This window comes from Salarias fasciatus, chromosome 23 (genome assembly GCF_902148845.1).
Source record: "Salarias fasciatus chromosome 23, fSalaFa1.1, whole genome shotgun sequence".
Taxonomy (NCBI): domain Eukaryota; kingdom Metazoa; phylum Chordata; class Actinopteri; order Blenniiformes; family Blenniidae; genus Salarias; species Salarias fasciatus.
In genome coordinates, this window is record NC_043766.1 from 39,875,917 (window position 1) to 39,903,842 (window position 27,926).

Genomic DNA, 27,926 nt, shown 5'->3' on the forward strand with positions numbered 1-27,926 from the left:
TGTGTGTGTGTGTGTGTGTGTGGGGAGGGGGGGGGGGGATGCGTGTGTGTGTGGCTATCAGTTCATCAGTCCATGTATGTGTGTGTGGTTGGCCCGTCCTCTCTGCGCTCCAGGTGCAGATGATAGTTGCCATGTTCATGTCCTCCATAGAAGCAGTCCAGATTGGGAGGGTAGTGTGAGGGAGTCAGTAGAGGGAGCGAGAGAGTGATCATGTGTCCTTTATCGTCTTCCGGGAGATTATTTTGAATTCCAAGGGGCACCAGATGCAGTCAGAAGGTATCATGGTATCTTGTTTTTGTTCTGGAAGGAGCCGTTGTGACCTTCCAGTTCTCGCTGGTTCTCAACTCTTGTTCAGACAGAAGCTGAGTTTAACCTTCTGTGATCAAATTCAGCTTGCGTCCCAGATCATCCATATTCCCTGTGAAATTGTCCATCTTTCAAAAGAGTTCGTACATTCGGTCATCTTCAACTTTTGCCTGTTGATTTGAATAGACCGTCCTCCCTTGGACGTCTTTTATGGTGGCAGTTTTCTTAATCCTCCAGAGGATCAGACCACAGCACCAGCCAATCAGCAGCAGACCGATCATCAGGAATCTGAAAATGTATACATTATGATGTCCTCAACGGACAGGGATGCTAAGCATATGACCCCCCTCCACTGACCACGGGACTCCATCACATACCCAGCATGCCGAGTCCCATCTGGACAGGCAGGCTCCCCCGCTCCTGCGCTCCTCTGTGAAAAAATCATATTAATTGCATTGAGAGATCAACTGATCAATTCCATGGTTGATATATTTGGATTCTTCGAAAAAAAAAAAAAGTCAAGTGATTACTCCACTCAAACAGATGAGACAAAAGTGCAGCAAGCAGAGACAATAGGGAGGGGGAGAAGCAAGCAGGAGTGACAGAAAAAGTGTGCCTCCTCTGAGAGCCAGCGCAGGAAGAGGACTGGGAGCCAGTGAAGCTGTTGGAGGTGGTGAAAGAACAGGGTTCTGGGGATGATGCCGAGGTGGAGTTCTGGACCAGTGGAGGGATTTGTGAAGGACAGCAGAGAGAAAAGTGTTACAATCGTCAGTTTATGAGGAGATGAGGCTAGCAGTGGAGAGAGAGGAGGAGGAGATTAATGTTCTGTCAATGGAAAGATGCAGACCGAGTCAAATCAGTGACGTGGGAGTGGAGCAAAAGCGAGCTGTGGAAACTCTTGACCTGAGGGGAGAGGGACACTGAGGGAGTCCATGAGAGAGAAACTCTCAGCTTAAGGGAGATTTGGTAGAAATGACGAAGAGTTCTGTTTTGTCGCTGTTCACTTTGAGGAAATAGGATGTACACCTGAAGTGACGGGGTCCCTGAGCTGACAGAGTACCTATCCACGTTTCTTGTTTTTCTCATTCATTCAACACAAATTGTATTTTTTGTTTTTCAGAATGAGTCAGCAGACAACAGACTTACCTGGAAGTGCACCAGAAGCAGGACCTGAACCTGAACTTGAACCTGGCCTGCGTCCACTATGGCGCCGCGGATTTCGGACTCGGTACTTCACTTTCTCTGAATTCACATTCTTCTTGTTTTGTTCAGCAATTTTGCAATCCTTCCCTGATCACCTTCACCAGAGAAGAACTCATAAACATAGGAAATTCCACTCTCGGAACTTTTTAAGACACAGACACATCAGGACATGACGGGTGAATTGATCAGAAGACAAACATTCAATCAGGACCAGTCAACAAATCTGATCTTGATGACTCTTGTTGAGATGCAGAGACGACCAGTCAGATTATTCACTGGATTTTACTGAACATTTAATTGCTGTTGTTTGTGATTACTCAGATCTAAGTCTGTTTTCTTGTAGAATGAAACCACGACCTGGACCCAAATCTGAACCGAGACCTGGATGTGGACCTGGTCCCAGCTGTGTGTCCATGAAGAATGATCAGTCCCAAGACGTCGATACAAATTTCAGAGGATCTCCTTCCTCAGAGTCTCAGTAGGTTTTCTTTCATCTGCTGTTGTGTATTTTCTGTCATTCTTCACGAAATGATTCATTGAACATGACAAACACGATTGTCTCCCTCTCACTCCATTTGTTTTCATCATGATGAACCAGTATTTTCCTTGCTTCTGTCTTTTTTTCCTTCTATTTCTCTCATTTTGTGCTTTATTTTGTTGTCTGGCAAAATCAGCAATGCACAGGATACAAATATATTATGGGTTCTTCATTCTGAACAAAATAATTGGGGGTGGTTCTCAATGGACAAAAAAACTACATAAAATAACTAGTGACTTATATTTCTACCTTGTTAGACTTGATTTTCTTTTTTTTCCCAATAAACTTTATTACTTTTTTTTTTTTGTCTGCATTCATCTCGAAGTCAAACAACACCTGCTGTCAACTTCCAAGATCTCTTTGCAATTTTATTCTATTTGCAATTTAGTGACCGTCACCAGCCCTTACAGAGGTAAAAGGTCTAGTACCTCATACCTATGATAGACGGCAGTGTAACACCACGTGTCGGTTGTGAAAAGTTGTGAGGGTGGGGGAGTGGGGTGGTGGGGGGAGTAACTCGATGGAGATGATAGAGCTGAAGGTACAGATGACAGAGGACACTAACCAGTGTCTGGGTAGTGTGGGGGAACAACCAGCGTGTTCTGGTAGATTCTACACTGCACAGTGAGTCTGAGCAGAGGCTGGAGTGATCATAGAGACGTGCATGTGATGTTACCCAAACGGTCCAGAGTCCTGCACCAAGAACAGCGGGGTGGCACCAGCCGACACCAACTAGCCACAGGAGCCCCCGAAATGCCACGCCCCGCGACCCAGGGGGGAAACCGAGAAAGGCCGCCACCCCGGAGACCCGGAGGCAAGCGGGCACCTGCCCCCAACCCCCCAGGGCCCCCCCGAGGGAGGCAAGGAGGCACCCCCCCGTGACGGGTTTCTTGTGACGTGCAGCATGTAGTATGTGCATAAAGTGACTGTGTCTGTGATGCATGAGGTGAGGCCCGTGCAGGTCCAGCCCGCCTGGCCAGGACCACCGGAGGATGGGACGTGGCGACTGTCCCCCAGCAAGGCGTGAGCCCAGGCACAGAGAGCAAGAGGACCAGGGGAGACCCCCGGGAAACAAAACAACCCCCGGCAGGACCCTCACTCCCGAATTGGACCAAGATGCCGAGCCCGGTCCACCGAACCCAGAGCCGCCCAGATGACGTCACAGGCCGACTGACCTGTGGAGGAGCTGCCAAGGTGAAGGACCAGGGAAATGCACTGGACGCCCCAGCAACTGACCCCCTACGCCACCGGACCCCCACCACATAAGGGGCGCACCCTGTCAAAAAAAAAAAAAAACTCCTCTCCCTCCCTCTTAACTAGCCCCCCAGGCTGATGCCGGCGCCAACCCAAAGATAGAGCCAGACCCCCAGCCGCCCCCGCAAGCAGAGGAAGGCCCCCGGCCCCCCAGAGGACACAGAGACAGAGGCAAGAGAGCAGGCAGCAGAGGACGGAGGGAGCAGGAGAGGACACGGAGAGGAGAGAGAGGCGCGGGTGGAACGCCCCGGCCCCCCACCACCCCCGAGGCCCCAGGGAGGCAACAAGACTTGGCAGCCCCGCAGGCACAAGACAAGACAACCGAGAGCCCCGCCACGCAGAAGGGCAACAGATCAGGCAGCCCCTATCAAACCATCATCCGGACTCTGACAGTCATTCCTCTAAGAGAAAGAAGAGAAAAATAGAAGATACCATTAAGAAGAATCCTTACATTAAGTTGGGTGAGATGTAAATGGATATACACAAATAATCTCAGCTATTTATTAATGATATGCACTAACGGCATTCACTCACAGATTATTTTTTTAATCATATTTATATTTAATGAATAAAAATTGTTGTGTAATGCAATATTAGTGAAGATTGTGATGTGTTGCTGCACGGACCTATTTGAAGGGTGCACAGAGATTTGTTCCTGGCTTCGGATAAACGGTTAACAAAGTTCCGGCTCTCTCGTTCTTTTAGTTATAAAACCCACAGTAAGTTCTTGACAGAACATAACATGGTGTCAGATCAGTGGTAGTGCTTCAGTGCAGCGAACCGTGACGACGGAAAAGCGAAAGTAAGCCGACGGAGGAGGAAAATGAGCGAACAAAACGCACAAGCTCAGCCGCAGCTGGCCATCCAGCAGCCGCCGTTACCTCAGTACCTCCCGCCGAGTAAGTTTGATTTTTCAAAACCTGAGGAATGGCCGAAGTGGATCAAGCGGTTTGACCGCTACAGGATCGCATCAGGGCTCGACAAGCAGTCACAGGACTTTCAGGTGAATGCGTTTATGTACTCGGCGGGGGAGGAAGCGGAGGATGTTTTGAATGTGCTGCCATTGACAGAAGCTGAGAAGAAATCGTATGAGGCTATCACGGCGGCATTTGAAAAACATTTTGTCAGCAAGAGGAACGTGATTTATGAAAGAGCCTGCTTCAACCGTCGGAACCAGCAACCGGGTGAGAGTGTGGAGACTTTTATTACTGCAGTGCACAAGTTGGCTGAACATTGCCAGTTCGGCACCCTGAGAGAAGAGTTAATCAGGGACAGAATAGTGGTGGGAATCCTAGATGCCAGGCTGTCAGAGCGGCTACAGCTGGATGCAGAACTCACCCTAGAAAAAGCCATGACTCAAGTTAAACAAAGTGCAGCAGTAAAGAAACAACAGCCGGTGCTGAGAGTGGCCGAGCAGACAGCAGGACAAGTAGAAGCCATAACAAAGAAACAGAAGGGGCGCAAAGTTCTGCATGAGAAAACAGACAGCCAGACAGCTCACTGTGGCAAGTGCGGGAACACTAAAAAACATCCATGGAAAGAATGCCCGGCCCGTGATGCTGAATGTCGAAAGTGCCACAAAAAGGGACATTATGCAAAAGCATGCAGGTCAGCCAAAGGTGTGCACGATATCACGCAGGGGTACATGGGATGTGAGGAAGAGGAGGATTTCGCTTTCCTGGGAGAAGTGAGGTCAAGTGGAGAAGATGAATGGATCGGTGTGTTGCTGCTGAATGGACAGGAGACAGAGTTCAAGCTGGATACGGGGGCTGCAGTCACCGCGATTCCCAGCAGCACATACTCCAGCAGGGTCCACGGGGCACTGCAGCAGACAAGAAAGATGCTGTATGGCCCAGGGCAACATAGGCTAGAGGTTGAGGGGTGTTTTAAAGGGAGTCTGACAGTGAAGGGCAAAACAACTGAACAGGATGTGTATGTTGTGAATGAACTGTCCAAGCCCCTGTTAGGCCTCCCAGCGATCAGGGCCCTCAATCTGGTGCAGCGCATCCATGCGGTGGAAGCACAGCAGAAGGACGTCAAGGCGCTGTTCCCCACTGTGTTCACTGGGCTAGGGAAATTAAAGGAGCCCTACACCATCGCCCTGGACCCAGATGCTGTCCCATATGCGCTGTCTTCTCCACGCCGCGTGCCCCTCCCACTCCGCGACAAAGTAAAAACCGAACTAGATCGCATGGTCAGCATGGGTGTTATCTCCAGGGTAACACAGCCCACACCCTGGTGTGCCGGGCTGGTCGTGGTGCCGAAGCCCAACCTCAAGATACGGCTGTGTGTGGACTTAACACACCTCAACAGGTGGGTTCAGAGGGAACGACACATCCTCCCAGCTGTCGACCACACCCTGGGCATGCTGGCTGGGGCGAAAGTGTTCACCAAGCTGGATGCCACCTCTGGCTTCTGGCAAATCCCTCTGGCAGAGGAAAGCAAGCTGCTGACCACCTTCATCACCCCGTTAGGGCGGTATGCATTCAATCGCTTGCCGTTTGGGATTTCCTCCGCCCCGGAACACTTTCAGCGACGCATGTTCCAGATGCTGGAGGGCTGTCCAGGCGTAGTGTGCCACGCTGATGACATCCTGGTGTATGGGGACAGCAAGGCCCAGCATGATGAGAGACTCAATCAGGTCCTAAAGAAACTCCAGGAGGAAGGACTGACATTGAATGGGGAGAAATGTGAGTTCAGCAAGGACAGCATTACTTTCCTGGGGCACCGTGTCTCCATGGACGGCGTGACACCTGACCCTGGAAAAATCAGAGCAATACAAGACATGCCTGCCCCAACGGACGTCGAGGGAGTGAAAAGGCTGATGGGCATGGCGAACTACCTCAGTAAGTTTCTCCCACACCTTGCATCATACACTCGCCCAATCAAAGACTTGCTGTGTGGAAAGAATGAGTGGTGTTGGGGAGTGCCGCAGGAAGAAGCTTTCCAAAGACTCAAGTCCGAGCTCAGCTCCACACAGGTGCTGGCGGCCTACTCACCGACAGCGGAGACGTGCGTGTCGGCAGACGCTTCATCCTTCGGTCTGGGGGGCGTCCTCACCCAGCGGCAGCCTGGTGGTGCATGGAAGCCAATCGTCTTCATCTCTCGAGGTATGTCAGACACGGAAAGACACTACGCTCAGATTGAAAAGGAAGCGTTGGCAGCTACGTGGGCATGTGAACGTCTGTCCTCCTACCTGCTGGGACTGAAATTCAGATTGGAGACAGACCACAAGCCCCTAGTGCCATTGCTTAGCACCAAAGCTCTTGACGAACTCCCACCGAGAGTGCTGCGATTCAGGCTGAGACTGCTGAGATTTTCGTTTGACATTGTGCATGTGCCAGGGAAGAACCTGATAACTGCAGACACTTTATCCAGGGCCCCAATCCAGCACACCTTCACGGCGGAGGAAAAGGAGAACGAGGCTGAGGTCAAAGTGTTCCTGGACGCCGTCAGACAGAGCCTCCCTGCCACAGAACACCGCCTGAGAGAGATAGCAGCAAAGCAGCAAGCTGACCCAATCTGTGCACAGCTGATTCGATACTGCGAGACAGCGTGGCCGGAAAGACACACCCTACCCCACGAGCTGGCTCCCTTCTGGCCTGAAAAAGACAGCCTCACCTTGAATGGACAGTTGCTCCTTCGAGGTCAACGCATCGTCATCCCAGGGGAGCTGAGGGGGGAGATCTTGCAGCAGCTGCACAGTGGTCACCAAGGTGTCGTTAAATGCCGAGCTAGGGCCCGCCAGTCAGTCTGGTGGCCGGGACTGTCAGTCCATATCAGGCAAATGGTGGAGAACTGCAACATCTGTTCACAGCATCGGGCAGAGCAGAAAGAGCCGCTGCTGACGACAGCAGTGCAAGAGAGACCCTGGCAACGTGTTGGCACAGACCTGTTCTTTTGGGAAAATGACACTTACCTGCTCGTGGTGGACTACTTTTCACGCTACATAGAAGTAGCACACCTCAGAGTAGCTACAGCTGAAACAGTAGTGGCGGCTCTGAAGGATGTTTTCAGTCGCCATGGGACACCGGAGACTGTTATGTCCGACAATGGGCCACAGTACAGCGGTTCAGTGTTCCAGACCTTCGCCAGAGCATACGGATTTGCTCACGTCACAAGCAGCCCCAGATACCCACAGGCCAACGGCGAGGCAGAGCGGGCTGTTGCCACGGTCAAAGGGCTGTGGAAAGGGAAAGGCGACAAGGCAGCGGCACTGCAGACGTACCGCGCCACACCCCTGGAGAGTGGCTACTCTCCAGCACAGCTCCTTATGGGGAGGCAGATTCGCTCAGGCGTCCCCCAGGTTGCAGCTGTGCTTCGTCCCCGGTGGCCAAACATCAGGCGGTTCCGGAAGGAGGAGAGGCGGGCGAAGGAGAAGCAGCAGCGCCGGTACAACCAGCGCCACAGAGTTCGGGTCCTGCCACAGCTGCAGTCAGGCCAAGAGGTTTGGCTGCCCAAAGAAAACCAGCACGGGACAGTTGTGCAGAAAGCGTCAACACCCCGATCCTACACCAGACATAATCAATACACCTGAGGTCACTCCAGTGCCAGGTAACACAGCCACACCTGCACGCACCACTACAGAAACACACAGACACACACATGCAGATCGAGATGCATCCAACACATACATCACTGCATCTGGCAGAGCCTCACGTCCTCCAAGACGTCTGGATTTATAAGACATTTTGGGAATTAATGTGAGAGTAATGTTTATGCAGAGTAAATGTGGATATGTCATGATAAAAGGTCATGTAAACACTGTTGTGATGTAAGGGGAGATTCTACTTCAGGGGGAGGTGTTGTGTAATGCAATATTAGTGAAGATTGTGATGTGTTGCTGCACGGACCTATTTGAAGGGTGCACAGAGATTTGTTCCTGGCTTCGGATAAATGGTTAACAAAGTTCCGGCTCTCTCGTTCTTTTAGTTATAAAACCCACAGTAAGTTCTTGACAGAACATAACAAAAATGGTAACCATTTTTCTGTAAAGTCTGTCAGTTGTTTTTTGGTGGAAGCTATTTTCTCCAATAAAATATATTCTATGAGAATATTTCGCCATTGGTTAATATTGAGGGATTGTTTATTTTTCCAGTTTTGCAAAATTGTTTTTTAGCGATGGCTAAAGCAACGAGCAATGGTTGTGACAGATTCAGTCCATTTTGCTTAAATCAATGATTAGACACAAATTGGGTGAAAAAGGGATCCTGCAGTTCAAAATGGAGGAAAGTTGCTGAATAACAATTGACAAAAAGCTGTGGACTGGTGAACACAGCCAGAGAGCATGGAGGTAGGTATCCATCATGTTTTAGTTACATTGAATACAAATGTCTGTTTGAGAGAAGCCCATTTTTTTCATTTTTTGCTGAGTTATATGTGTTCTGTGAAGAACTTTATATTGGATCAGTTGAAGGTTTGTATTTCTGGTCATATTGAATATATTTTCACATATCTTAGTCCAGAAATCTACACTAGAAGAAAAACGCAGATCTTCTTCCCATTTTGAGATTGGCAGGTGTACTAAGTTTGTGTTTATTAGGGGCTTGTATAGTTTAGAGAGATTTTTCTTACTTTTTGGAGTGATTTTATTAAGGTGAGTAATCAAATCCGGTGGATTTAATGTGTTCTGCTGTATAGATATTCTTTTTTTGATTGAACTTTTTAATTGTAAATACGGTAAAAAGTTATTTTTTGCTATTTGAAAGGTTTGAAATAACTTGGTGTCTGTCATCAGTGCATTGTTGTCAAAGATGTGATGGAGATGTGTGATTCCCTTCTCTTCCCATGTTTTGAAGTATAGTGTTGTTTTGTTATTTACAAAGTCAGGGTTATGCCAGATCGGAGAGCGAGCGCAGGGTTCCAGGGTGGATCCTGTTGTTTCCAGACCTTTCCACCATGCAGATAATGTAGAGGCTATCAGTGGGTTCTTGAAGCAGCTATGGTGCTTTATGGTGGTAGTTATAAAGGGCAAATCGGCAAGTTGGATTTTATTACAGTCAATCTGTTCCAGTTCTAACCAGGAAGTAGACTCCTCAGTAGGGTTCATCCACTTACTGACAAATTGTAGCTGATTAGCCAAATAATACTGCATGAAGTTGGGAGCGTCTAGCCCTCCTTCTAGTTTGGATTTCTGGAGGGTAGCAAGACTTATTCTTGGTTTCTTATTTTTAGCATAAAACTTTATAATAGCCGAGTCTAATGACTGGAACCATTTTGCGGTAGGTTTGAATGGGATCATTGAAAAAAAAAATTTATTTTTGGTAAAATTTTCATTTTGACTGTGGCTATACGTCCTAACAGAGTGATAGGAAGGTTGTTCCACCTATCTAAGTCATTACAGATTTTGTCCAGGAGTGGAGTGAAGTTTAATTGGATTAATTCCGGTAGTTTAGGTGAGATATTTATTCCTAAGTACTTTATGTTACCGATGGCGAAAGAATTTTGAGCTGCGGGATTCCATGCATTCTCTGTTATTGGTAGTAATACAGACTTAGACCAGTTAATCGAATAGTCAGAAAGACTAGAAAAGTTTGTAAGAAGTTTAAATATTTCCTGAACTGATGTATTAGGCTCTTGCAGATACAGCAAGATGTCATCCGCATTTCAATTAATTTTGTGTTCTGATAAAGTTGACGTAATGCCTTTGATTTTGGTGTTTTGATGGATAGCTATTGCTAATGGTTCAATGAAGATAGCAAATAATAAAGGTGAGAGTGGGCAGCCTTGTCTAGTGCCTCGCTGTAGAGCAAAACTTTGTGATTGTATTCCATTTGTCGTAACTGTGGCCCTGGGTGAGTTATATAGAGCTGAAATCCACTGGATAAATGACTGTCCAAACCCAAAGTTGTGAAGTGCGGCAAAAAGAAACGACCAATTAACTTTATCGAAGGCCTTTTCTGCATCCAATGATAAAACTACTGCTTTTTTACTATTGCGTTGTGTTAAACTGATTAGATTAATAAGTCTCCTAACATTGTTATTAGAGTGCCGTCCCTTTATAAATCCCGTTTGATCGTAATGAATTATACTTGGTATTACTGTTTCCAGTCGAGATGCTAGCGCCTTAGCTATTATTTTAATATCAGTATTTATTAGAGATAATGGTCGATAGCTGGCAGGAAGAGATGGATCTTTATCTGGTTTCAATAATAGTTTAATTGCAGCGGTGTTCATGTCAGGTCTTATATTCCCACTAGTTTTAATCTCTGTCACCATTCTAAAGAACAGAGGTGATAAGATTGACCACAAGTGTTGTATATACTCAATAGGGAAGCCATCGGGACCTGGGGCTTTACCTGCAGACATGCTATCGGCCGCTTTCTGGAGCTCGTCAACAGTCAGTGGAGCTTCCAGAATGTTTCTGCATTCTGTGGTTATTTGTGGTAAATTCAGATCACTCAGGAAGGTTTGAATATCTTCTAATGTTGGATTTCCTGTTTTAGAGTACAATTCTTTATAAAAAATTGTAGAAGATCTGATTTATTTCCTGAGGTGATTGTGTGTATGTTCCTGTCTGGTCTTGAATTGCCGTTATTAAGGATTTCTCTTTGTTTCGTTGTAATTGACTTGCTAAAAACTTACCTGATTTATTATTAAATTCAAAATTTTTATATCTCAGCTGTTGTAAAATGAATTCAGTTTTTTTTGATAAAATTTCATCTAGTTCTGTCTTTAAGTTCTGTAATTTTATCCATAAATCATTTTGTGGATCATTTGCATATTTGTCTGTTAGCATTTTAATATTATTCTCCAAGTCTGTTATATTTTTCTGCTCTTTTTTTTTCTGATATGAGGAGTATGATATTATTTTGCCTCTCATCACAGCTTTACCTGTTTCCCAGAGTAAAGTTGGAGATATATCTGGGACGTCGTTTATTATCAAGAAGTCTGCCCATTCCCTCCTTATCACTCTGTCGAATTCAGGGTCTTTTAGTAACGAAAGATTAAATCTCCAAGTCGAGGGTGGTTTGTATTGGGGCTCGATGGGGAGGCTAATCGTTATCGGTGCATGGTCACTGATAATGATTGGATGTATTCTAGAAATGGTTTTATTAATAATTGAGTTATTTGTAAGAAAGAAGTCTATTCTAGAAAAAGATTTGTGTACTGAAGAAAAATATGTATATTCTCTTTTTTGGGGATTTTTAAGTCTCCAATCATCGCTAAGCCCAAAATCCTCCATATATTCTTGAATAATTTTTGCTGAGTTCGAGTCATTCACTTTCTTTGTTATTCCAGAACGGTCTAACAAAGGATTAAGGACTGTGTTGAAGTCTCCTCCTATTAAGGTTATTGAATCTGCTGATAAGTTAGATAATTGAGAGAAGACTGTATGGAAAAAAACAGGATCATCAATGTTTGGAGCATAAAGATTTGAGATAATATATAATTTATTAAATATTGTTGCCTGAACTATGACATATCTACCTTCTGCATCTGTTATAACCTTTTTAGGAGAAAAGTCAAGTTTTTTGTGAATTAAGATAGATACTCCTCTTTGTCGACTGTTATGACAAGAAGAAAAAATCTGCTGAAAATTTGGGGTAACAAGTGACTTATCCTCGGTTTGAAGTAAATGGGTTTCTTGCAGAAGAATAATGTCTACTCTCAGCTTTGTTATGTAGTCTAAAACTTTAGTTTTTTTTGCCTGTGAGCGAATGCCGTGCACATTCCAAGAAACAAAGGTTATTTTTGCCATTAAAAGACAGTGTAAGCATTCGTTACGAGAGGGTATATGGATTTAATGATGTCTGTATGATGGCTGTCAATTATAGCCCATACGTTCAGTGAAACTAAATTTATAATAAGATATCCTAGTATAGTGCCCTGAATCATAGAATTGTGCTTGTAGGCGATGAATGAGTGTAGAGTCAGCTCCAACAGAGGGGTGAGTGTGAGGGGAGGGAGTGAGTGGATGAGGGACATAGAGGTGGGAAGTAGGAGAAGAGGGAGGAGATCGAAAGGTGCAGGGAGCAGCATTCCTGCTGTGGGGATAACAATGTACCAAGGTGTATACCATGTGAGATGGTTTTTTTTTTTTTTTTTCTTTAAATATTCAGTTTTATTATTTCATATCTAGTTTTATCCGTGTAAAAATCTTTAAATATTGATATAATTGTAACAGGGAAAAAAGAAAATATAATGAAGATTGAAAGATATAACCAAGGAAACTAAGTTATAGTATTCTATTAATATAATCTCTAATCTCTTGATCATTTATTTTTGTAACTGTGGTTTATCGATTTTATTATTACTATTCTTAATAATTGCCAGGTTTATATAAATAAGTTTACAAATAAGCAAGCTTGTATATATAAACAGATATATTTATACTGGTAAGGGTGATTAATGGTGATTTGTATGTGTGTTTTGTCAGTACTTAGCTTCCTTAGAAGAGCCAGGGTGTCTTTGAAGTGTCCCGGTAAAGCTGGCCGTCGATGTAGAGTTTATCTACTACCAGGGACGTTCTCTTTCCTTTCTCCCGGCTGCTCTTCTGGATCGGGTAGAGGACTTTTCTCCGCTCATTAATCTCACGGGGGAACTGGTCGTTCATACCGTAGTTGGTTCCTTTCAACTCCCGTCCTCTTCCCTTCACCACAACTTTTTCCTTGTATTTCTCGAATTTAACGATGATGGGTCGGGCTCTGGTTCCACTCCTCTGTCCTAGTCTGTGGACTCTGTGGAAGCCGATGTTTTTCACGGTCTCCGGCGACATCTTTAGGGCGTCCACTAGGAAGGATCTCACCTGAACCTCCGGGTCGTCCTGGGCGTTCTCGGGGATCCCCGAGAAGATGAGATTGTCCCGCATGGACCTGGCCTGGACGTCCAGGATGGTCTCTTTGAGCTCCCGGTTGCTTTTCTTCAGCTGCTCTACCTCCACGGAGACGGAGGAGAGGCTTGAGCGGAGCTCGGCGTTGTCCTGCTGGAGGACGAGGAGCTGTTGCTGGGTGAATTCCAGCGAATCCTTCAGATCCCGGAACTCCTGATGGAGCACAAACAGTAAATCAAGTTTTTTATTAATAGATTCTAGGACACTTACCTCGTCACTACTGGCCCCTAGGTCAGCAGTGTCGGTGGAGGAGTCCCTCTTTTTGCGCCTCTTGGCCGGGTTGTCAGCTGGCGGGGGAGCGGTAGGATCCATAACGTACTCCAAAAAGTACCGGTCAATGAAGTCCTCGAGGTGTTCCACGCTGGAGACTCGACCAGTATAGGACTATGACTGGCGGGCTGTGGGGTTGGTGTGTGTGCGTGTGTTTAGATTTAAATAAATCTATAATAAAACCGAGTTGTTTGTCTCTGTTTTGCGCTTCTATCTAGCAGCGAGTTGCCGCCATGCACAATCAAACCTCTCACTTCTCGCGAGATCAGAACATCCTCGCGAGATCCGTCCCCACTAGGTTGGGAGCATGGAACTGTCCAAAATGTTTTGGTATCCTGAAGCATTCACAGTTCCCTTCACTGGAACTGAGGGGCCAAGCCCAACTCCTGAAAACAGCCCCACACCATGATTCCTCCTCACCTGGCACAATGCAGTCCGAAATGTACCGTTCTCCTGGCAATCTCCAAACCAAGACTCATCCATCAGATTGCCAGATGGAAAAGCGTAATCCCTCCCCCAAGAGAACATCTCCACTGTTCTATAATCCAGTGGTGGCGTGCTTTACACCACTATATCCGGTGCTATGCATTGCACTTGGTGATGAGTGCCTTGGATGCAGCTGCTCTGCCATGGAAACCCATTCCATGAAGCTCTCTGCACTCTGAACTTGGGCTAATCTGAAGCTGCATGAAGTTTGGAGCTCTGTGCAGAAAGTCGCTGACCTTTTTGAACTAGCCATCTCAGCATCCACTAACCTCAGTTTACATGGCCGACCACTTCGTGGCTGAGTTCCTGTTGTTCCCAAACTCTTCCATTTTCTTATAATGGGCCATTTTCACAGCTCCACTACTTCCTGAAAATAGCTGTGCACATTCATTTCCTGTCTTGCATTATTGGCCAAAATGATTAATCCAGGTGTGTCTTGTTGCAGCAGTCTAAACAAGACACACCTGGATTAATCAGTTTGGCTGTGGTGGGCTGAGGTCCTGATGAGGACATTATTCATTTTACAGTGTGTGTGTGTGTTTGTCAGGCTGAGGCTGGTCTGGTTCAGAAGGAGTGTCAGAGTTAAACAACATTAAATATTAACAGGAATTTATGATCATGATGAGTCTTTATCTTTACTGACATGCGCACACACTCACACTCAACCCCTTGTGAAGGTGGCCTCAGGCTTCTTGTTAATGTTTAATGTAGTTCAGCTCTGACACACCTTGAACCTTGAGCTCAGCCACTCCCCCCTCTCCCCCCTCTCCACCATGGACTGTGTCTCCACCCACTCCTCCAACAGCCTGAGCCAGAAAGCCTCCAGGACATGTGTAGATCTCAGCTCTCTGAACACAGCAGTGAAAAGGGAACTCCATGTTCTCCCTGTGGATCAAACACTGGCTGTGACTGTGGAACCAGAGAACAGGAGCAGGTTTCATCAGACCACTTCAAACAGTTTGGAGAACAGGATCAGTTCAGTCACATCAGGAGGAGGAGGAGCAGGAGGACTAGAGGACTTCGTATCCCAGAATGCTTTGCACATACAGGGTGGATGAAGGTTCCTGGTTCCTGAATACAGTTTTTTCCTGATTTAAGCCACCGTGTCACGTGTCCTTATTCTACATGTGTGTTTGTCAGGCTGAGGCTGGTCTGGTTCAGAAGGTATGGCGCCCCCTAGGGGACATATTGTATCAGCTGTTTTTTTCTCCGTGTTGTATTTTCTCTCCTTCGTGTTTGTGTTTTGTTCCTCCTTGTTTTTTTTTTTCAGGAACACTTTTGTCATTTTTGCTGTTGACTTTGTCTTTTCTCCTCCAAGCTGTTTTTCAAACATGCAGAGTGTGTTTGGCCCGAGCAGTCTGACCCCCAAATTCCACCGGACGCGAAAGCGCCGCACTGCGCTCTTGAAACGTACTGAGCAGCACTATTTATAGAACTTCTAACAAGGGCATGTGCATGACTTATGTTTTGATCTAAAATGAGAGCTTTTCTTAATCCAATTGTTACTTTTGTATGATTTATTCTACATAAAAAAAAATGGTAATTTCCACGTTTGCTACTGTCTGGGACCCTGTTGACCTGATGCTCTCCTCCCAAGGCGGCGCACAATATATAGGAAAATATTAGGTGCGTGAGGGCGTGCATTGTGTTTTATTTTGAAGGTTCCGGTTTAACTTCCTGTCTGGTGCTTTCTCAACGACAGTGAATTTATGAGTTTTTGAAGTGGTGGCGCATAAAATAGACCTGGAGCGAATCACCTGTGCCGTGGCGCACGCCGGCGCTTCTGGGATGCGGTGTGTGCCACGCGTCCGGTGGAATTTGTCTGATAGAAGAGAATGGGTTCTCAGTGCTGTGCAGTACGTTTCGAGAGCGCGGTGTGGCGCTTTCACGTCCGGTGGAATTTGGGGGTCAGACTGCTCGGGCCAAACACGCTCTGCATGTTTGAAAAACAGCTTGGAGGAGAAAAGACAAAGTCAACAGCAACAATGACAAAAGTGTTCCTGAAAAAATAAAGGAGAAAAAAAAACACAAACACGAAGGAGAGAAAATACAACACAGAGAAAAAACCAACATATACAATATGTCACCTAAGGGGCTCCGTAAGAAGGAGTGTCAGAGTTAAACAACATTAAATATTAAGAGGAATTCATGATTATGATGAGTCTTTATTGATATGTGTGTGTGTGCACACACTTATCCATCTTTCTTGTTTTTCTCATTCACTCAATGGTGAACTTTGTTCTACAATTCTATCAAGCAGACGTTTTTGTCCAAAGCGACGTACAACACTGGGAGCAGTTCAGGGTTCAGTGTCTTGCCCAAGGGCACTTCGACATGCAGACAGGGGGAGACAGGAATTGAAACCACGACCTCCCGATTGTGAGACGACTGCTCTCCCCACTGAACCACAGCTGTGTGTGTTTCTTTGTTTTGTAGGATGAGTCAACAGAAAACTTCAGACCCTCCTGGTCCTGGATCAGGAGCAGCAGCTGGACTTGAACCTGAACCTGGACCTGGACCTGGACCTGGACCTGGACCTGAACCTGGACCTGAACCTGAACCTGGACCTGGACCTGGACCCAGCCTTCCCTCCACAAAGAGCGTTTGGTCTCCCACGGGGCAGGACAGGTGAATGATGAGGAGAAGACTTTACTTTTTCTTTGTTCTTCAACATTCTCAGTAGAACAAAGTGATCTGACATTTTCCTCTCAGTCCTCATGTGGAATCAGATCATGAAGATAATGAGAATCAGTCTTTCTTGTTTCTCATTCACTCAAAGCTGAATGTGTTTTCTTGTAGGATGAATCCAGGATCTGAACCCAGCAGTGTGTCCATGAGGAGTGACCAGTCCAATGACAGATACATTCATTTCAGAGAATCTCTTCCCTCAGAGTCTCAGTAGGTTTTCTTTCATCTGCTGTTGTGTATTTTCTCTCATTCTTTACTAAATGATTCATTGAACATGACACACACTATTGTCTCCCTCTCACTGCATTTGTCTTCATCATGAAGAGCTTTAACTGTTCTCCTTTCTTAATTCTATTTTCTTCTCATCTGTTTTATTTTTTATTTATCTCCCTCGTTTCTTTTCTTTTTTTTTCTAATGACCAACTTCATATAAAATCACTGAATAGTAAAAATGTAACACTTTATTGTAAGATAAAATTCCCTGCAACAAAAGTCCTGGATGTGGGGCTCAGCTTTCCCTGGCCTCCCATGGGTGGGTGAGGATTGGAGGGTTTTGGGGGGTTGTTCTAGCCTGGATCTCAGGGGCCACAGCTGGAATGCTGGGGGGGGGCATTGGCCTGGGGTGGGTAGCTGCCCATGGGAGCCGGTTCTCGGTATGGTCATGATGGTCATGGCCCTCTGCCTGAGTTGGGGGGTCAGCTCTTGGGCCCTTGGCTCTCGGCTCTGCTCCCCCTGGGGGTCCGGCGCCCGGTGGGGCCGTCACCTGCCGGTCTGGATCTCCTGGGGCCCGGGTCCCAGCTGAGGCCTTTCTCTGCCCCCTCTTGGACCGGTGTGTGGACGTCTGCCTGGGGGAGGGGCTTGGATCTGGGCTTTGGGATGGCCGCCGGTTGTCTGGGCTCTGAGGGCCTCTGTGGCCTGCTTCTGGTCTTCTCAGGGGTCAGAGGTCATCATCATGTTGGTCTTTAGTCAGTCTTCATATTCTGCATGTGGACTCGGTCCCCTTGTTGGAGGCTTTTCTTGATTTTGAGGCTTTTAAGGCTAAAACTTTCCGGGTCTGGTGGAGCTGAGGATTCACACGTCTGCCTCGGCCATGACCGCTGCTGGAAGTCCAGGAAGAAAACCCAGTTAGTACTAACAATATTTACTGGAGTCAGGACCTTTGCATGTGGGTGGGAAAACCTCCTTTAGTGGAATTCTTGTCACCCCATGACATTTTTCAAACATCGTTCAGTCTCATAACCATAATCACATTATTCTTTCTATTGGCCAATCCTGGTGTTCACTTAAATACCATGTTTATAGGGTGTGGATGTTTCACATTTTCATTACATTACTAATTACATTACTAAACTACAGTTGTGTCTGGACAGCCTGTTCTTCTCTTAACTTAAACATGAACACAGTTTGAAATACTAATATAGATGGAATTTTAAATACTGCAACCAGAAATCATTTATTCAATGACTTCTTTATTTTCTTTCCCTTTTTTTTCTGTTGAAAAAACACACATATTGTGAATTATGAAAATAAAAAAAAGCATCATTGATATCAAATAGATGTTCACTTAGATGGGGTGGAGTGGGGGGTGGGGGTGGGGGGCAATATTCTATGGAGGTCCATTTATCATCCTGCATGTTTTAGACCAGGGATGGGCGACTTAAATGATGGAGAGGGCCACATGTTTTTGCCAACCCTACCAGAGGGCCTCATAAGACCGCAGGCTTAACCAGACATGATAAAACTGACATTTTACACGTTTGTATAAGACAAGTTTATTGGAAAAGCATACGGTGCAAAAACTTCACGTTCATGTATAAAAGTTGTAATCTTCTTTGAAATGAGAATACAAAAGGTTTGAAGCCAACAAAAAAAGAACCACTTACTGTTTTCTTTCCAAGTGCAAAGGGCTCTTATGTTTTGTGCGACCGAGATTTAAATATTTCATTGCAGATCGGGTCTCTAAGCAGACCAAACACAGAGGTTTGCCTTTAAATTCTGTAAACAGACATTCTGCTTCCCATTTAACCTGAAAGACACAGTTTTCCTGGTCTAGTTTCCTTTTTCCCTCGTTCTTCGCCATGGGTCATGTCTCTCTCTTCCTCACTGGTGGAGAACGCTGCTGGAAAGAAGGGCGTCGCCATTCATGGTGCCATCTGGTGGCCAAAGTATGTCATTACAACTGATTCAGTGCAGCAAAAGACACGTTTTATCATTTTCAAAAATGAATTTAAGGGCCATACAGAGTGAGAGTGTGGGCCGTATGTGGCCCGCGGGCCGCCAGTTGCCCATCCCTGTTACTGACAGCTTAGCAAGCTAATAAAACTCGAGCTGACACAGTTCACTGTGTTTCATAGCTGCAGATGTTTCTCATGTTACTGTTAAACATATAACAGTAGAGCAGGCGACTGTTGATACAGCGTCTATTCTTTATAGATCTATGGCATCCACTGTTTCTATATCTATGGCAGTGTCGTGGTTTGTGCCGTAAAGTGTCGCAATATCTGTGGCCAGCTGTCTGTTGTGGTTCTGGTATATTCCGTCTGATTTTCAAATCTACTCAAAAATACTATAGCAACCTTTTCTTTTATTCATTATTATTTTACTCCTCTTAATTGGATTATTGAGCCCATTTACATTCAGAGGAAGAATATTATGACATACACTGAGTGTCATTACAATATCAGAGACATGTGAGGCCGGACCTGCAGGACAGCAACATATATAACAGAGACCAGAAGCTATAAGAACTACAGTACAGTAACATCAAAGAACTTCCAAATGAGAGGGGGACGAGTGGAGAAGAAGGGCCACAAAAAGATGGAGCCCCTCCATCAGGGAAAAGAGAAACAGAGTTATTTAATGTATATGCCCCCCCCAAAAAAATGACACTCCCTTGATGAAAAGGGTGTTCAAACTAAAGGCAGCAGAAACTCATGGTCCTCTTGTCTGAGCAGGGATTTCAATATGCTGCTAAACCCTCAGCTGGACTCAAATGACCAGAATAGAAAGAAAAGTTCAGCTGAGAACCAAAATAACCCAGGATCTCTGAATTCTGGACGTCTGGTGGAGGGAACACAACTTCTACTGTAACAGACAGAATGTTCACTCTGATCACTGATGGATGATTCTTTCATGGACAACAGAGACATTCATAAAGTGAGGGACAGTAGAACAGGACAGAGGGACGTCTCACACACTCAGGAGTCCACCTGAAATACAACTACAGAATAAACTGAGACATGACTGATGAGATGAAACACAGGGATGCTGACAGGAAGCCAGTGAAGAGAAGCTCATCTTGTTCTGATGGGATCTTTGTTCTCCAACATTCTCAGTAGAACAAAGTGATGTGACATTTTCCTCTCAGTCCTCATGTGGAATCAGATCATGAAGATAATGATAATCAGTCTTTCTTGTTTCTCATTCTCTCAAAGCTGAATGTGTTTTCTTGTAGGATGAATCCAGGATCTGAACCCAGCAGTGTGTCCATGAGGAGTGACCGGTCCAAAGGCAAATACGTTAATTTCAGAGGATCTCCTTCCTCAGAGTCTCAGTAGGTTTTCTTTCATCTGCTGTTGTGTATTTTCTGTCATTCTTTACTAAATGGTTCATTGAACATGACACATATTATTGTCTCCCTCTCACTGCATTTGTCTTCATCATGATGAGCTTTAAACAGTCTCCTTTCTTTATTCTCTTTTCTTCTCATCTGTTTAGTTTTTCTCAAGTTTTTTCTTTGTTTTCCTTCTTTTCTCTTTTTTTTCCAATGAACAACTTCAGTTAAAATCACTAACAAGTAAAAATTTATTCTAAGATTACATTTCCTGAAAAATCCTCAAAATAATCCAATCACCTTCTGAATTCAGTACAGTGTAACGTGAACATTGTTAAATAGTTTTGAATCGCAAACAAGAACATTTGCCATTCCACAGCTCCAACAACAGATTTAGTATTGAGAGAGGAGTTCCAGTTCAAACCTCTGGATTTCTAAGATCTAGTTCAGAAGGTTCTATGACACCAGAACTCATTTCATTCCAAAGCAGTGACTGACTTTTCTGTCTGAGTCCTAAAATACTGCTAAAGTTTCTCACTATTAAAAATCCTCTCAGTATTTTGACAAAGTTGTGACTCAGAGAATCATCAAAGTCCATCTGAAAGTCCCAGTTCTTCTCTTTCTTCTCCAGTGTTCCTCCATTTTTCCAGTCAGTCTGTTCCTGATGTTGTGTTTGTTTCCAGCTCTGACTCTGGGTTTCCATCCAGCCGAGTGTCCATGAAGAGTGACGGGTCTATGGATAAACCCATTGACTTTAAATCAGGACCAAGACCTGCTGATGAGGGGTGAGAATCAGTGTTTGTGTCAGGATTCATCATCAGAGCTCACAGCAGCTTGAACAAAGTCAACATGTTTCTGCAGCGTCAGCCAGCAGAGCTCCCAGGTTCTCCATGGAGGCTCCGCCCCTCAGCATCAAACACATCTGGACTCCATCTTTATGGTGAGAACAAGTCTCCATTCAGCACTTTACTGTCACATCAGTGACACACACCAGGTTGCTGTGAGAGTAACTGTAACTTTGGTAGTAACTGCAGTGGTAACAGCAATGTGTAACGGTAACCATAGCAACAAACTTCAAGTTCATCAGCATCTGAGCCTGTTTTCATTTCCAGCTCAAAGTCACCTCCAGATGTTTCTCTGTTCCAGATGCTGGAGGACAACATGGTGACTTTCATGAGGAAGGAGCTGAAAAAGATGAAGACGCTCCTGAGTCCAGATTACCCAGCATGCTCAGAGAGTGAGAGGGAGGATGAGGATGAAGAGCAGAGGAGCAGCAGAGAGTCATTTCTGAGGATCACACTGGACTTCCTGAGGAGGATGAAGCAGGAGGAGCTGGCTCAGCGTCTGTGGAGCAGTAAGAGGATTTGATCTCATCAAACACTGAAATGTTTTCAGCTCCAGCAGAAAGCAGCAGAAACAGAGTCCATCCAAAGAACACAGCTCATTTCCAGCTCACACACACACAGTGGGAAACAGGCAGGAAGTCCAGAACAAGCAGCACCCAGAGAGATCCTGAACTCTGCTCTTCATGAGACCAGAGGCTGTTTGGTCTCCACTGAGGAGCTGGATGAAGCTGATGGAGGAGAAACATTCTCACTAAGACACTTCCATTGTCACATTCAATGTCAAATCCACTTATCTCAATCTGGCTCCCGTCTTCTTTTCAGGGACCTCTGCTAGAGTCTACCAACAAAAGCTGAAATGTGATCTGAAGAAGACGTTCCAGCATGTCTTAGAGGGAGTCGCTAAACAAGGAAAGCCGACCCTCCTGAACCAGATCTACACAGAGCTCCACATCACAGAGGGAGGGGCTGCAGAGGTCAATCAGGAACATGAGGTCAGACAGATTGAAGCAGCATCCAGGACAGCAAACAGAGCAGAAACAAGCATCAGACCAGGAGACATCTTTAAAGCCCCACCTGGAAGATCTCAACCAATCAGAACAGTGCTGACAAAGGGAGTGGCTGGCATTGGGAAAACAGTCCTGACACAGAAGTTCACTCTGGACTGGGCTGAAGACAAAGACAACCAGGACGTCCACTTCATATTTCCATTCACCTTCAGAGAGCTGAATGTAGTGAAGGAGGAGAAGTTCAGCTTGGTGGGACTTGTTCATCACTTCTTCAGTGAAACAGAAGAAGCAGGAATCAGCAGCTTTGAAGAATTCCAGGTGATCTTCATCTTTGATGGTCTGGATGAGTGTCGACTCCCTCTGGACTTTCAGAAGGCTGATTTCCTGACTGACATTAGAAAGTCCACCTCAGTGGATGTTCTGCTAACAAGCCTCATCAGGGGGAAACTGCTTCCCTCTGCTCACATCTGGATCACCACACGACCTGCAGCAGCCAATCAGATCCCTGCTGACTGTGTGGACATGGTGACAGAGGTCCGAGGGTTCACTGACCCCCAGAAGGAGGAGTACTTCAGGAGGAGGTTCAGAGAGGAGGAGCAGGCCAGCAGGATCATCTCCCACATCAAGACCTCCCGAAGCCTCCACATCATGTGCCACATCCCGGTCTTCTGCTGGATCACTGCTACAGTTCTGGAGAAGGTGTTGAAGAGCAGAGAGGGAGGAGAGCTGCCCAAGACCCTGACTCAGATGTACATCCACCACCTGGTGGTCCAGGCCAAAGTCAGGAAGGTCAAGTATGATGGAGGAGCTGCCACAGATCCACACTGGAGTCCAGAGAGCAGGGAGATGATAGAGTCTCTGGGAAAACTGGCTTTTGATCAGCTGCAGAAAGGAAACCTGATCTTCTATCCATCAGACCTGACAGAGTGTGGCATTGATCTCACAACAGCCTCAATGTACTCAGGAATGTTCACACAGATCTTTAGAGAGGAGAGCGGCCTGTACCAGGACACGGTGTTCTGCTTCATCCATCTGAGCCTTCAGGAGTTTCTGGCTGCTCTTCATGTCCATCAGACCTTCATCAACTCTGGAATCAACGTCCTGCATGAACAAAAACAACCCAACAGGGGGTCAAAAATGATTAAGAGGAAACCTAATCTCCACCATCTCCATCAGAGAGCAGTGGACGAGGCCTTGAAGAGTCCAAATGGACACCTGGACTTGTTCCTCCGCTTCCTCCTGGGTCTTTCACTGGAGACCAATCAGAGTCTCCTTCGAGGTCTGCTGAAACAGACACGAAGTAGCTCACAGTCCAATCTGGAAACAGTCCAGTACATCAAGAAGAAGCTGAGTGAGAGTCTGTCTGCAGAGAGAAGCATCAATCTGTTCCACTGTCTGAATGAACTGAATGATGGTTCTCTGGTGGAGGAGATCCAACAGTCCCTGAGATCAGGAAGTCTCTCCACAGATAGACTGTCTCCTGCTCAGTGGTCAGCTCTGGTCTTCATCTTACTGTCATCAGAAGAAGATCTGAAGGAGTTTGATCTGAAGAAATACTCTGCTTCAGAGGAGGCTCTTCTGAAGCTGCTGCCAGTGGTCAAAGCCTCCAACAAAGCTCTGTACGTACTTCAGGAACAAATATGGGCTAAACTATGGGCTCAATTTTATTCCACATCAAGTTTTCCATCCAGTCAAAGAATTCTGCCTAAAAATTTTTAATTCCTGAATTTGTGGCAAAGGGATTTTCTGATTGTAAGAAACGACATGCACAAAATAAAAGCAAAAAAAAAAAAACAGTTCCATTGCACACATTCAGTTCACAGCTTCAAAGTCCAAAACTGCTTTAAAGACTCTAAAGTTACAGTTCAATTTTTTTTGTTTGATGGCAAAAAAATTAGTTTCATCATGAAACAGATGGGATTCTCCCCCTGCAGTCTGTGAAAGGGGAGTAGAGTTACAACATTTCAACATGGGTTAAAAAAGTAAATGAGTGTTGTACTGTTCTCTCTCTGCCTTCTCTTACTGCCACAGTGTTAACAGATTAAACAGTCAGCCAAACTCTTTAGACAGCCAGGAAAACCAGCAGCCTTGCTCCTTTAATGACTTCATGCAGGTGAGTCACTGACAGTCAGAGTGAAAATACAGAAAAAAAGAAAGAAAGGAAAAGATAAAAAAATTATTGATCTAAACATCAGAATCTCACAAAGAGTCCTGTTAGAACTGGCTGGATATGCAGATCAACATAGCGAAGCTAGTACATGGATCCAACTGCCACAGTGGTTAGCATTAGCACATACTGCCTGAGTTAGCATGTATGCTAACAACTTCATACATAATTTATTAAAGGTGCTGTAGTCAGGATTCCGCATCTCCGCCATCTTGCTTAGGGTTACCTAAGCAAGATGGCGATTTGACCCATCTAAGATGGTGATTTGAAACCCAGCACAGCCAATCCTGTCCTGTTTTCTCTGAGATCACGCCCTTACGCAAGTTAAGCCCCTCCCACAAGAACGTGCAATGAACGCCCCTCGAGCAATCACGGTTAGAGCCTCAGGGGCTCTTCTGATTGGTCAGAGATACCTGGAGCTTTCGAGATTCCTTTTCAGCTCAGAACAGAGACAGAAGGAAACGCTGCACATTGGCGGTAGTGCAATTATGCTACACTCCTAAAGGATTATCAATGGATACTCTAACATTTAATCCAAAGAAAACACAGAAAAATTAGCATTGACTAGCAAAATCCTGCCTACAGCACCTTTAACTTATAAACCTCACACATAACTTACAGCGATTGCTTTCTGGTGGACTCAACAATAAAACACTCAACAGACAGGATGAGAGAAGAAATGCTGCATCTGCTCCAAGTTCACTGCTGCCAGACATTAGTTCTCACTTCTGGTGCTACTTCCTGTGCGAAAATAAAAGCATTATCACAAAGATGAACAATCAACTATATAGAATTCCTTTGAAGCAACAAGTAATGTGAAGATATCAATTAATCTCTAATCACTAAACAACTTATTAAGAGCAGAACAAGTGTCAAGAATTATTATTTGTGATTGAACAGTACAGTACAAGTACAATACAATCACAAAATGCCGTTTGATGAGTAGGAGCTCTGAGCCGCTGTGTAACGAGTGCACCGCCACACCTCCATCCTTCCAGGAAAGAAGAGAAAAGAACATCAGGGGAGATGAGTTTTCCAGATAGCACAGACATAAAAGACATTATACATCTGACTGAGACATGGGAGATTATAACAAGAGGGGTGCAGGGAAACCCTCCCTTCATTCAATCAATCAATTTATTTCTGTATAGCCCAGTATCACAAAAACAGTTGCCTCAGAGGGCTTCAAGATGTTACATTGATTGGTAAAAATTTCAAAGATAGATAATGACTTTGATAATAACAATGAATCACAGTGTAGTGTCCATATAAACAGTCCACAGACAGAACAGAGTGAGAACGTTGACATCAGACCAACAAACATGGTGGCATGAACAGTCCACAACAGCTCGTCAACGACTGAACCAAGCAATGTCACAATGTTAACACAATAAAAACAGTCAATAAGCATAATGTTCATTTGTCAAATTCACAGTAACGAGACAAAACGAAGCAACCACCGCCTTAGACCCTCACATCCGGCAAGAAAAAACTCCAAAACCCCAGTGGGAAAAGAAGAGATCTTGGGGAGAACCACAGTGTGGAGGGATCCCTCTCCCAGGGACGGACAGCTTTGGCAACAGCTGGCATGAGACAATAAAAAGTAAAGCCTAGGACTATGTTGAGTACAGTCTGTTGGACGGTCCAGCACAAGAACCATGGATCCCAGAAGTAGAACCAAAGCCAGTCCGCGGGCAGCACCGACAGGAGTGTCCTCCCGGTCTGGACAGAGCTTGTTCATAAGCCCTCCCTTGGCCTTTCATGGTCTCAGTGGGGTGGGGGACATTGCAGGCGGGCTTCTGAGTAATGTGTAGTGTGCAGCCCTGAGAATGCCATGTGATGCAGGGTGTGTTTGTCAGCAGGTGGTGATTGTGGTCCAAACAGCAGCTGAGTCCATGAGTGTCTTCTGTGTAGGAACAGGTCAGATCAGGCAGCTCACCGTCACTGACAGAGTTCTCCACTGGAACTTCACAGTCTTTCATGTTGTTTTGTGTTTGTATCTGTGAACAGGATGTTTGCAAAAGAACTTTATTTTTTCCACAAATGCAAATAATTTTTAAAACCATGAAAATTATTTTCCATACTTCAACAAATGTTAAATTTTCTGATCCTTTTTTCTTTTTTTGGGTGCAGGATGGCAAAACAATGTTTAAATACAAACTCTTAAACTATCTGCAGAGATTCATTTACCAGCAAAATATTTATAGCTTAATATTAAACCCACACAATTCTGTCCCTGATGTCCAGTCAGCTGGTTTTCATTGTTGCTTGTTCTTCAGGTTGAGCGGCTGTGGTCTGTCAGAGAGAAGCTGTGGAGCTCTGTCCTCAGTTCTCAGCTCTCAGTCCTCCAGTCTGACACATCTGGACCTGAGCTACAACCGTCCAGGAGACTCAGAGGTGGAACGTCTTTGTGCTGCAGTGGAGGATCCACACTGCTCACTGGAGACTCTCAGGTTCCGACATGATTGTTAAATATTTCCCACCACTCTCTGTTCTCCTCCTCACATCTGTAGAACATCTGTAGAACATCTCAATGGAACATTGTAATGTCTCAACATCCACTATTATCCAGAAAGTAAAAGCACAACCCTCAAGGCAAAGATAACATTAACCTCCATCAATTTCACTCTATTTCATCTCAACTGACCACCAGGGGGCGGTGCTGAAAGCACTGAAAGATGAATCTCAACTCAGTCAGGAGGAATCCCAGAGACCAACCTCACTCAGAGGCCTCTGCAGAGTCCAGGACCACACCCAGTGGATGGGGAGTGGCGGTGTTCATGCTGTAAAACCTAGAAAAAGGTGCCGGCGTCACCCAGGAGGCAGCAGCACATAGAGGGTCCTCCCCTCAGGGGGGGCCAAGGTGTGGACACTGCTCTGGTGGAGTGGCAGCACACACCACATGGTAGAGGGTTTTTCACCACCTGACAAGAATGGTGAAAGGTATCCATGTTCCATTGGAATAAGCACTGCTTGGAGAGAGCAGAGCCTCCATCAGGACCTCCATAACAGACCAAAGGGTATGGGTGTGTGCGTGATGTGTCAGATGTTAAAATGTGTGTGTGCTTTAGCAGGGCCAATGCGTTGCTCTGACCAACACGGTCTCAAGGCTTCCAGCAGACGGAGCCTCAAGATGCCCAACAGCCTCGTCCTGTAATCTTCAAGCTGGATGCCAACTGAACACCAGAAGAAGAAAGGACCCCAAGCAGGGGGATTAAAATGTTTGCTAAGTGGCATGTAGCATGTAGCATTTAGCATGTAGCATGCTGTCCACAGTCAGTGATGGGCCGCTCCGTCACACTTCACAGAAAGCAGAGGAAAAAAACTGAATCTCCCTGCAGGTTACTGTGCCGTTGCGGACGTTATGGACGTTAACGGCTTCCTCATATCAACGACTCTGCAGACTTAGCTGTGTCTAAGCAGGTTCATTGACACTTATAACGGTGAAACTAAAAAAGAAACGATACATTTACAATATGCACCTGAGACTGTGGTAAAGCCTAACACAATGTACTAACATGTAATAAACACTGTAGTAACGGCCGAGATGTCATCTCGCCGATCCTGCATTTCATGCAATCAACTCACAAAGTTAATAAAGTCACTCAGCCTAATATTAGCTTCTAGAAAGTATTACAAAGACTAAATAAACATGTTTTAAAAATAACTAAAACACTGACCGGCGATGCAACCTCAAAATATAGACATTGCGATCGTTGGGAAGGCACACGGAGCTGACATCATCTGCTCAGCTGTTGAACAGTCACTTCCGCTAAA

At 45.4% G+C, this 27,926-nt stretch overlaps 2 protein-coding genes across 3 annotated transcripts in view; one reads left to right on the forward strand and one right to left on the reverse strand.

Annotated features, from left to right (window-relative positions):
- LOC115382203 (NLR family CARD domain-containing protein 3-like) overlaps window positions 1-27,926 on the reverse strand; it is a 617,169-nt gene that overhangs the window by 411,750 nt on the left and 177,493 nt on the right. The gene's annotated exons all lie outside the window — the stretch shown is intronic.
- LOC115382187 (protein NLRC3-like) lies at window positions 1,908-27,166 on the forward strand. Its single transcript, XM_030083876.1, has 9 exons — window positions 1,908-1,987; window positions 16,326-16,517; window positions 16,689-16,787; window positions 20,032-20,130; window positions 20,992-21,070; window positions 21,277-21,484; window positions 21,798-23,601; window positions 26,429-26,602; window positions 26,803-27,166. Exons 1-9 carry the CDS (start codon window positions 1,923-1,925, stop codon window positions 26,813-26,815), a joined length of 2,733 nt encoding a protein of 910 aa, XP_029939736.1. The 5' UTR covers window positions 1,908-1,922; the 3' UTR covers window positions 26,816-27,166.

Bases quoted from the DNA above. Each gene is read 5' to 3' on its own strand.
- LOC115382187 (XM_030083876.1), top strand. From the start codon at position 1,923: ATGAAGAATGATCAGTCCCAAGACGTCGATACAAATTTCAGAGGATCT. The intron at 21,485-21,797 runs GTAAGAGGATTT...TCTTCTTTTCAG, and splicing joins GGCTCAGCGTCTGTGGAGCA to GGACCTCTGCTAGAGTCTAC. The intron at 23,602-26,428 runs GTACGTACTTCA...CTTGTTCTTCAG, and splicing joins AAAGCCTCCAACAAAGCTCT to GTTGAGCGGCTGTGGTCTGT.